This window comes from Pecten maximus, chromosome 4 (genome assembly GCF_902652985.1).
Source record: "Pecten maximus chromosome 4, xPecMax1.1, whole genome shotgun sequence".
NCBI lineage: Eukaryota > Metazoa > Mollusca > Bivalvia > Pectinida > Pectinidae > Pecten > Pecten maximus.
The window spans coordinates 20,968,441-20,979,519 of record NC_047018.1 but is presented as its reverse complement, the minus strand read 5'-3'; the positions used below and the strand labels follow the sequence as shown (position 1 = coordinate 20,979,519).

The window sequence follows — 11,079 nt, the reverse complement described above, 5'->3', positions numbered from 1 at the left end:
GATTTAAAGGAATTACCTCTATTTCACCATTAGGCCCCGCCCCTTTGGTCCCTCGGGGGTCAGAGTCAACATTTATGCAAAATCTGTTCCCCTTCCCCCAATGATGTTTCTGACCAAATTGGGTTCAAATCCTTTCATAACTTTATGACTAGTAGCGATTTAAAGGAATTACCTCTATTTCCCCATTAGGCCCCGCCCCTTTGGCCCCCTGGGGGTCAGTCACCATTTATGCAAAATCTGTTCCCCTTCCCCCAATGATGTTTCGGACCAAATTGGGTTCAAATCCTTTCATAACTTTATGACTAGTAGCGATTTAAAGGAATTACCTCTACTTCCCCATTAGGCCCCGCCCCTTTGGCCCCCTGGGGGTCAGTCACCATTTATGCAAAATCTGTTCCCCTTCCCCGAATGATGTTTCTGACCAAATTGGGTTCAAATCCTTTCATACCTTTATGACTAGTAGCGATTTAAAGGAATTACCTCTATTTCACCATTAGGCCCCGCCCCTTTGGTCCCTCGGGGGTCAGAGTCAACATTTATGCAAAATCTGTTCCCCTTCCCCCAATGATGTTTCTGACCAAATTGGGTTCAAATCCTTTCATAACTTTATGACTAGTGGCGATTTAAAGGAATTACCTCTATTTCCCCATTAGGCCCCGCCCCTTTGGCCCCCTGGGGGTCAGAGTCACCATTTATGCAAAACCTGTTCCCCTTCACATAAGAATGTTTCTGACCAAATTGAGTTCAAATCCATTCATAACTGTATGATTAGTAGCGATTTGAAGGAATTACCTCTATTTCCCTATTAGGCCCCGCCCCTTTGGCTCCTTGAGGGTCAGAGTCACCATTTATGCAAAATCTGTTCCCCTTCCCCCAATGATGTTTCTGACCAAATTGGGTTCAAATCCTTTCATAACTTTATGACTAGTAGCAATTTAAAGGAATTGCCTCTATTTCCCCATTAGGCACTGCCCCTTTGGCCCCTTGGGGGTCAGAGTCACCATTTATGCAAAATCTGTTCCCCTTCCCCAAAGGATGTTTCTGACCAAAGTGGGTTCAAATCCATTCATAACTTTATGACTAGTAGCGATTTAAAGGAATTGCCTCAATTTCCCCTATTGGGCCCCGCCCCTCAGGCCCCTTGGGGGTCAGAGTCACCATTTATGCAAAATCTGATCCCCTTCTGCCAAGGATGTTTCTGACTAAATTTGGTCAAAATCCAATAAGAACTTTTTGACTAGTAGCGATTTGAAGCAAATGTTGACGGACGACAGACGACAGACGACGGACGCCGCACCATGACATAAGCTCACCGGACCTTCGGTCCAGGTGAGCTAAAAATTCTGATCATTATTAGTATAAACTATGTTACTGGCCATCGCCAGATCTTCATTACATGGTGTATAACGATGATTTGTATTTTAGTCAGACTGCAAGTGAAACCAGAGGCCCAAGGGTCTTAACGGTCATTTGTACTTTTGTAGAATATATAATAAGTAGCTAGTACAGTAGCTCTGTTGGCCTTGGTGGCTATGTTGGATTTTGTCAAAAGTTTTAATGAGGCCGAAAAATAACAAAACTTTGTTGGCTCCCCTTTATGTTTTTAGGTGACCTAATCATCTTGCTTCATCCATTGCCATCCACTATGTGCTGTCCGCTGTGCATTTACTTTTCACATTTCAAACTTATCAAGTTCCAAATGTGGGACTCGGCTATAATTTGCCTGAAATGATCCCGAGATGATCCTGACCAAGTGTTATTGTTTTTCGAGTCACTTCAAAATCCAAGACGGCTACCATCTTGAAACATATTTTAAGCTTCTTCTCCAGTTCCACTGGTACCATAAAGCTGAAAATTGGTTGGAAATTTAACAAAGGGGAGCATGAAGTGTGTTTTTAGCCATCATCGTCAGATAATGGGCTATTCAAATCACCCTGCATCTGTGGTCCATCCATCTAAAAAAATTCTTATTTCTATTTCTTAGAAAGCACTAAAGGGATTTTTCTCAAATTTCATATGCAAGTTCCCTTTGGTCCCTAGTTGTGCATATTGCATTTTGGGACGGATCAGAAAACTACATGGCAGACAGGCTTCCGTCTTTGACAATTGTAGGTTGTTCCTGCTGTATCGTGTTTAATAAAGTCATTAAAAGTTTTGAAGGAAGAGAAAAGAAGGGAAAAGAAGAGAAAAGATCAGTCTTTCAATTGACTGATATGGATCATTCAATGTTGGGTGCCAAGATCCCTCTGTGATCTCGTTTAACATTTTACATGACAGCCATGGTGGCCATTTTGTAACATGATTGTGCAATCATAAGATTTCCTGAACAACACCTATTTCAAACTTCTTAAAGTCCAAAATCCAAGATGGCTGCCATCTTAAACAAGAGGACCAAAGGCCAAAACAATAATCTGACTCTATCTTTGTACTATTGCAATAAACATACTCATTAGCAAGTTTGTTTGTACTGTTGGCCATAGCAGCCATCTTCAGAATGTCCAATAATAATATTATACAAAGGGCAATAATTTCCACTTTTCTTATCCGAGATCTTGACAATATTTGGCTACATACAAAGTTTCATTAAACTTGGTTGATATTTACTCAAGATAACCTTTTCACAATATACATGTTACATGATAATATTATTGCAAAGGGCTATCACAATAGGTCACCATGACCTTATGATCAGGTGACCTAAAAAGCTCTAAAGCAGCTTTACACCAATTTAGGTGAAAGGTCAAATGTAGGCAGGATTGACCTACTTTTAGTACATGCCACATCGCTCCACCTAGGTAAACCCAAACCATGACCAAAGTTCTGTATTACACAAAATGTTTGTGGGTAGTGCGAGTGCTTTCAAATTGTTTCTTGGTACAAACTTTCGTGGTTAGCCCATGAATCACATTTAGGGTTCCATAGAAACCACGAAAATGAACGTTTTTACAAAACGAATGTTTCCTGTTAAACAGTAAGATACTCCTGTGACAAATAGTGAAGATGGCAACTTTTTCTCAGATGAGTGACCTGGTTTTGGTTCACGACACACTATCCCACCTAGGTGAACGGGTCAACCCATGACCCAAGCATGATGTTCCAAGTGGCAAATAGTGTACGAGATGCTGTCTGGACAACATAAAGTGCAGAACGGAGGGGACTAATAACAGAAAAATAAATTGCTTTCAGTTCTCAATTTAATATCAAATTCAAATTTAGTATGTAGACTTGAATCAATAAGGCAGATGCTGAAATATGTAAACACCTACTACTATACAATGTTGATCACAAATATTGTACTTGTATCTAAATTCCACTTGTATAACTTGAGAAATGGTTTTCCTAGAGCTTTCCAAACCTATTGTACTTGTATCTAAATTCCACTTGGTTTTCCTAGAGCTTCCCAAACCCAAGTTTTAAACAATTTTGTAGATTTGCCAATTCTTGCAATTTTCTGTGATTCTAGAACAGGGCTTGCTCATATACATAGTATTTTGAAATTTATATTATGCATGAATATACTGAGTTCAAAGTCTTGCTTCTAAATTTGAAACACATACATTACCAGTTCCAAATGATTATGAGTGTGAAATTCATTTGTATTTCAAAATTAACATTTCATATAATTTCAATGTAATATAAAGTTGGCTTGCTAACTACATGGTATTTATCTAAAAGCATTTTCACATAAATATAATCTTCTAAAGAAAAAAAAATACCAAGTCTACCTTGACAATGTTAAACAATCCCACTAAATATGGTCCAGTGGCACAGTGAAAAATAATCTTGCCACAGAAATTTACTTGCAATGAATAAAACGATATCAAAGATCAGTTTATGTACATGAATTTCATGTAGATTTATTTTTTCCTGTTGAGAAGCCAAATAAATGATGGTAATCGTATCCTTTACCGGGTAAATAACAATTTACCCTGTATACACATTGTTTCATCTGACAAGTATCACACATACGACTTGTTCTATCCATACTAATGGTTGTTCTATATGTCCAGTAACATATTATTTGTGCTTTGATGGAAACAATCAAAATCATATTGCTAATATAATCAGTTTATGACTTTATCACATGATATAATCATTTTACAATCTCCTATATATCTTGGTAGACTATACCTTGTTAGAACTGTATAACATGTTACTAGATCCATTCAAAAAATTAAATTACTGTCTCAAAAGAAATTTTAAAAGAGAAAACAAAAACCTGATAAAAAGCTGTCTTACAAAAATGCATGTAGTGTACAAAAGCCCAATAATGTATACATGATGATAAAAATTAATGATAATGAACACAAAATTCATTTTGACTGTGTAAATAAAGTACAACCTGCAGACTAAATATAGCTAACTAAAAAGATTATTTTTCGTCGCCGATCCCAAGGAGTTCTACATCAAATCTCAGAGTGGCATTGGGCGGGATAGTGATCTGTAGTTAAGGAGTAAATACTGGAATATTTGTAAATATACATAAAACAGTGTAATCAGAAAAACATCCAGGGCATGAGTGAAATATGTTTTAAGAAGTGATAACTTGATTATGTATTTCATGTAGGCTATGAAATTTTGCTTTATTAGTTAATAGATTACATCCCAGCATGTCTTACATCTGACGGACAACAAAACCTACCCATCAATTTCTCCCCAGGGGTTTTAGTAAACCCTTGAGAGTTTGTTTTTGACTTCTCCCCAGGGGTTTTAGTAAACCCTTGTGAGTTTGTTTTTGACTTTCTAAGTAAATCTTATTCTTTGGAATGGATGCATGTATGTCTATTTGGCACATCTTTTGACCTTACAAATTTCTGGAAAATGAATTTCTATTTCCAAATGACTGCATATTAACATTTTTTGTTCAGTATCAAGGATATGTTCCTGGATAGCCCTTGGGTCCATAGGCTTTTTCAGGGCTGCATATCAGTTCACACCTTTCACCAACGTGCATCTGAAACAAAACAAGAGGCATTTAAGGTAGTTTTCAAGTTGAACTAGGTCATTTATATAGATGCTAATTTCCTAAGCTATTATCTTTTTGTTCAACTATTGAAACAAATGGTGTAGCCATCCCCCCAAGTATACACATTGCCAAATATTCAAACAGATCAAAAATTATTAAACACATTTGATCTCTGTGACTTTGAAAGTGTGTCAAGGTCACTTGGTCCTGTGCTATTCACCCCAGCATGCTCAAGACCATGACCTTGGGCCTCTTTGTAAGTTTTAAGACTTAACCCATTTGACCCTGTGACCTTGAAAGGCAGTAAAGAGTACTAGTGTTCATTTGAACACACTTGATAGCTCTTCATCCCAGCCTGCTATAGGCACTAAGATGATCAAGGCCCTCTTGTTTATTGAGAAGAAGTTAGTTAAATTGAAATGTTGACAATCTGGACAGACAGCCAATTCAAGCTGCACCATCTTGTTAGCAGGAACAATAAAAGTTTAATCAAATTCATTTAAACAAATTTTATAGCATGCCAAAGGGCAATATCATGATTCTAAGCCCAGCCAATACCATTCATCTGATCAAGATCAAGATGAGTCAGTTTCATTTTGCATTGTCTACATTCCAGGATTTGATTTCTGGTTTTTGAGATGAAGCTGTTTGAAGGAGAAAGTTGACACTGGATGGATGAGACAGTGGCTGGACAAAGATGATGGATAGACACTACAAACCACACCAAAGCATAAACTCACAAAATCACTTGGCCGTTAAGTACTAGGTGAGCAAATTATAATACCCCTGTCAAAATTTTGCATTAAATCATACTTCCTGTAGTTCTTGAGGATCTTTGTAAATATTTTCATATTTCAACATTCAACAGGTTCACTGTTTACCATAGTATAATTCTACTATCAAGATATCTAGTTACGTAGCTGTTGTCATTACTTTTGGAATACCCATTTACTTACCTTTAGTAATGCTTCATCCCAACCTGAAACATAAGACAGAGAATAGTCACATAATATACATGAGGCCAATGAGCTTAAACAGTCTCCCAAGTTATGAAAACATACTGATATTTGTCTTGTAAAATGGTATTAAGATTTTTACACATTTGACCCCTGTGACCTTGAAAGTAAGTCAAGGTCATTCTTTTGAACAAGAGGCTTAAGGGCCTTAATGGTCATCCGACTCTTAAGTTCCTTGTATTATTGTTGTATAATATTCAATAGCAGGTAAAGTGGTACTGTTGGCCCTGGCAGCCATCTTGGACTTCAGATAGCCTCAGAAAAATAGCAAAACATGGTCAGGACTATCTAAGGTAACTTAGAGCTAAATTCCACTGGTGGAACTTGAGAAATTTGAAATAGGTGTTGTTTAGGAAAACCATGATTGCACAATCATGTTACAAAATTACCACCATGTCAAAGTTTTTATGAGGCCGAAAATTAACAACAATTTGATGGTTCCCATTCCTTATTATCTCTACCAATTTTCAGCTCAATAGTACCACTGGAACTGGCGAAAAGTTTTCTGTTAAAAATGTGTTTTTACCTAATAAATGAAAGAGTGATTAAAGGAAAAAGACAAAAAGACCTACCTGCTATCACCTGACCAACTCCAACTTGGAACTTGAATTCTTTATTACGATCTCTTGAACTGTCAAATTTTTGTCCATTTTCAAGATATCCTTAAAAATAACAAATTTATAAGAAATCAAAAACCTTTTAAGAATCAAGAGGCCCATGGATTTAATGGTTACCTGATCAGGAGTTTTGATATGTATGTAGTTACATAATGTTTCTTCTTTTGAAATATGACCAACAAAATTATTCAAAGCGTTAAAAAAAGGCCAATGAGTTTTAAATCATCCGGGTTCTGATATACAGACATCGGACAAAAGTATCTGAATGATTTATATATCATATGCGGCTATCCAGGATTACTCAACAAAGCTTAAAATAACAACAATTAGCCAAGACAATCTCAGGATTATCAAAGGAAAGTTAGAAGTTTAAAGATGGTGACTTTGGCTGCCATCTTTGATTTTGGACCCTTAACTTCAGGTTAGATTATAACCTTATAATAGGACATTATATCACATATTATCAGCATCAATGTTTTGATATTCAGGTTGCAGCTTTTGTTTCATATGTATATACTATTTGATCATCAATATTACCACTACACTTTTTCAGACAAATGCTGAAACTCGAGGATTCTTCATATCTGTGGGAACCATATCATGTTACCTGTGTAATGAACTCTAAGTGTTTGTCCAACTTTTGGCATTGGTGTAGTACCAATGTCATCTGCAACAAAAGTAAAATAAAAATAGATATATGTTCCAAAGATATTCTAGTTCCTGCAATGCCTCAAATTAAAAAGTATACCAGTATTCATACCCCATAATTCCTGCAAGTAATATATATACATTAAATGTACATGTATAAGTTACTAATAAAATCATCAGTGACATACACTTCCTCACCACAAGTTTTAATGTCGCAGCTTATAATTCCTCTCCTCATATTAAATGAATATATTGTAGTCATAGCCAATGCCACTCATCAATGTCAATTTATATTTTAAACAATTAACTAATGAATATATCATAGGTATTTAAAACCATAATTTCAGCTCTGTTTTTGATAGTGTAACACGAAAAAGAGAGTTTATATAATTAGTCCATCATTAATTAAACTTGTTAGACTGTTATGTAAACCTCTCACAATGATTAATAGGTACCTATGTGTTTAATAAATTATTGTGAAGTGATTGAGATTTTTGTGATTTTACTTTCCAGTCGTATATCTCAAGTCGTGTCTTCTCTTCTAACAGGACTTGAAAATATTTATAAAACCCTGTTCGGACAATTACACGTATTCATGTATTCGACTACAAATTGGTAAGTATACTACTAACAATTACCAGGTGTGATACCTGTCAAAGTATCATATCTGCATGCGCCGATAATTGCTTGTGAGTTGAAAAGTATCAGAGACGTATATATCATAGAGCTGTGATATACATATATCTGCCCTATCGTTTCCTTACAAATCAAACTTATGCTTTTACAAGTTGTATGTAAATTTCATGATATTGAAAGTTTACTCTGTGAATCTTGCATATCTTTGCATATTCTTTTAAATAAAAGATATTTTGTTTCATTTTCGCCCCATTATGTCTGTCCAAACACCAAGGCACAAGAATATATTTGATTTCTCATGCCTGTCATGCCATAAATAATCTTCCTTGTATGGATTCAGGTGGGACATCGAAAATGTACCATCGACATCAGAAAAACCGACGGTCCAACAAAATTTTTTTTTCACAAGAATTAATATTCAGCTGGGATAGTATCAAAACATAAGCTTATATTTGAAAAGCATGGATATATTTTTTAAAATTTTATGACATTGTCACCATGAAGAGAGGAACAAGACGTCCATCAGATCCTTTTTGGAACACCACCCAAAGGACAAGCGGTCGAGACACCTGATGGAAAACATGCAGCTAACAATCCGAAATCTTATAACATCACAATACATATTACAATCCATGGTTACAGAAATACACATGGATTGTGTATGAAGATGACAAAGGTGCTTAAAATTAACCAATATTTTATTTGATTGATTGACAAATATTTCATGTATTATGTGCATTGGTTTTCATGTCATGTGCTATTTTTTAAATGTACCATTAGAGTGATCTCCCTTCCCATAACATCCAATGATATAAATAATCTCTGAATCTCACCCAAATCTGTGTATTTAATTATCTAATAAATTTGATCTCTAATTCTTTTAAATTATAGCTAAGTTTATTGTTTGTTTGTTTTTTTACATACATTTGGTAGTTTAATTATTTTGCTGATTAAAATTTTGTTTGTAGGATTAAGAAATTGACAATTATGATATGGTAATGATCACAATAAGATTTATCAAAACTTTTCAAAAATGTTTATATTTACAGTAATTCATTTTAAGACCACCAGCAGGAACAGGCCCTTCAAAACATTCTCTGATGATGGTGTCTACACATGACAGGGACCACCTATATATACTAGCTAGCTATAAAGAGTTCTACAAGAATGCTGCTTCTCTGACCTCTGTGGAAGGGACTGTGGTAGCAGTGTACAGTAAAAATGCCCAATTCTGAAAAATATGGCACATGTTTTATATGTAAACATTGCCAGTTAGCCCTACACATTACCTATAATAAAGTATACATTTGTATACATTTGTAATCTATACAACATTTGCAATTTTAATACAGCTCTGAAGGATAATTAAACTTTTTTTCAGACCTGTGAATATCATGGTTACAATTTAAGGAGTTATTTGCTTAACACAAAAATCCCCCATGGCCAGGCAATCTTTCTGTAGTCTGCTATATATAGCTACCTGTGCAACAGGAGAGTGTCCATGTAATTTGGAGAGACATATAGTGTGCTCAACTTATAGTGTTCATAGTGAAAACTGTTTTTCAGAAGACTAGTGACTGTTAAATTGATATCTTAATTGAAATTATACAAATACTTATTATATTGTCATATTATGTCCAGTAATTAGTTTAGGTTGATTTGCAGATGTTGTATCATAGATACATACATGTTATCAATCGTATAATACAAAGATGTCTCGGAAAATAGAGACTGTCTAGAGTAAACTTTCCGAGGGAGTTCCCTACCTGATTAGCACACGGCGGTACTCGAACTGGGCAAGTATTAAATTTTAGCATTATTTTGTTGTAACCCACACCCATGCTAATATTGGAGAAAGATCCTGCTGCCTATATTAACTTGACTGTCTTCATGCACTTGTGAAGAAACCGTGAAAGAATTGTTGAATAACGGATTGTCGACATTATGGTGTTTTGGAAAGCAAACAAATTATTATTGGTCTTTCTATGGAAACCCAAACAACAGTACTTTTATGGCAATAAATGAATTAAATAAATCTGCTTCAAACTATAAAGATGAATATTAATCAGAACCCTTTCGCGAATACGAACCGGATGACAGGTGCCCGTGTTCACGCAGCCGGGTTTGGCGGTAAGCTGAAATCCACGAGTATATTTTGTCTAAAGATACACACGAATCTTTAGTTTGCCAATAATATATCAATTAATATAGCTTCACTGACATACACAAACGTACCTGGTCCAGATATTTTACGAATCTGCAATTGCCCACTCATTGTCGCTAGTTTATCCTTGTGAAATTACGTATAACCCTTCCCCTTAGGAAATCGTGACGTCATTTCCTTTTTAGGTAATTTCCTGTTTAGACTTGCCCAAGACCATTCCTAGGCCTGTCGTTAAGTATTAAAGCAACATACTCCCGAAGAAACATATATCAATGTTTACATTTTGAACTTTTTACAGTTTTAGGACTTGATACATACCTAACAGACTATCGTGAATCAGAAACTGAATGAAAATGTGAATTTATGAAAGTATATGGCGAATTCCAAAAAATAATAATTTTAACTGTGGCTGCCGGACCAAGTTTCGGCGGGTTTTACAGTCATACAAAAATGGCAGAACGCCGAAAGCGTGGACCTAGGGAAACGCAGATAGATTCTGCCAAGAAAAGACGCAAACGTGAGTGGAATCGGCAAAACCCGAGTATTTCCTTAGGAAAAGAAATGATTCGCTGGAAAGTACCGAGAAAAGAAAAGGGAATAGACTCGAATTCCGATTTTGCCGGACGTTTATTAGATTGCTGGTTAGCTTTTGAACATTGTCAACACTTCACCGATCTAAAATTTTATCGATGTTTTGTTGTATGCATATTGCTACATTTTAAAACTAAGTATTTAAATGTAAACTATGTTTATTTTGTTAAGTTATGACGCAAATATTCTGTTAATATGTTTAAATGAAAACATTATTATGCAAAGTTCACGTACACGTATGCTCGAAATCTAAACAACGGCCCTGTGTGTAGTTTATATGCAGCGCACGTTGTTATAGCCTCGTTCTCGGCTCGTGACAAATATCGCGATACATATAAATGCGACGAGTTATTTTTATACACTGATGTCTCGTTGTTATAGCCTCGTTCTCGGCTCGTGACAAATATCGCGATACATATAAATGCGACGAGTTATTTTTAT

The 11,079-nt window shown here is 35.6% G+C and overlaps 1 protein-coding gene across 2 annotated transcripts; it reads right to left on the bottom strand.

The window, feature by feature from the left end:
- Positions 1–3,176: 3,176 nt before the first annotated feature.
- On the bottom strand, positions 3,177–10,232 carry LOC117325475 (12 kDa FK506-binding protein-like). Of its 2 annotated transcripts, XM_033881695.1 has the most exons (6): positions 10,119–10,232; positions 7,207–7,266; positions 6,555–6,644; positions 5,923–5,945; positions 4,881–4,954; positions 3,177–4,436 (listed from the first exon to the last, which is right to left on the bottom strand). In XM_033881695.1, the coding sequence occupies exons 1-6, from the start codon at positions 10,156–10,158 to the stop codon at positions 4,373–4,375; spliced, it is 351 nt and encodes a 116-aa protein (XP_033737586.1). In that variant the 5' UTR covers positions 10,159–10,232; the 3' UTR covers positions 3,177–4,372. The 2 variants fall into 2 exon arrangements, with proteins under 2 accessions (XP_033737586.1, XP_033737587.1); XM_033881696.1 differs by lacking the exon at positions 7,207–7,266 and having other exon boundaries at positions 10,119–10,210.
- Between the last annotated feature and the right edge of the window lie 847 nt (positions 10,233–11,079).

Excerpts from the sequence above, each read along its gene's own strand:
- LOC117325475 (XM_033881695.1), bottom strand. The coding sequence starts at position 10,158 with ATGAGTGGGCAATTGCAGATTCGTAAAATATCTGGACCAG. Across the intron at positions 6,645-7,206 it reads ACTTAGAGTTCATTACACAG|GATATCTTGAAAATGGACAA; the intron begins GTAACATGATAT and ends GTTATTTTTAAG. Across the intron at positions 4,437-4,880 it reads CCCAAGGGCTATCCAGGAAC|TATCCCGCCCAATGCCACTC; the intron begins ATATCCTTGATA and ends ACTACAGATCAC.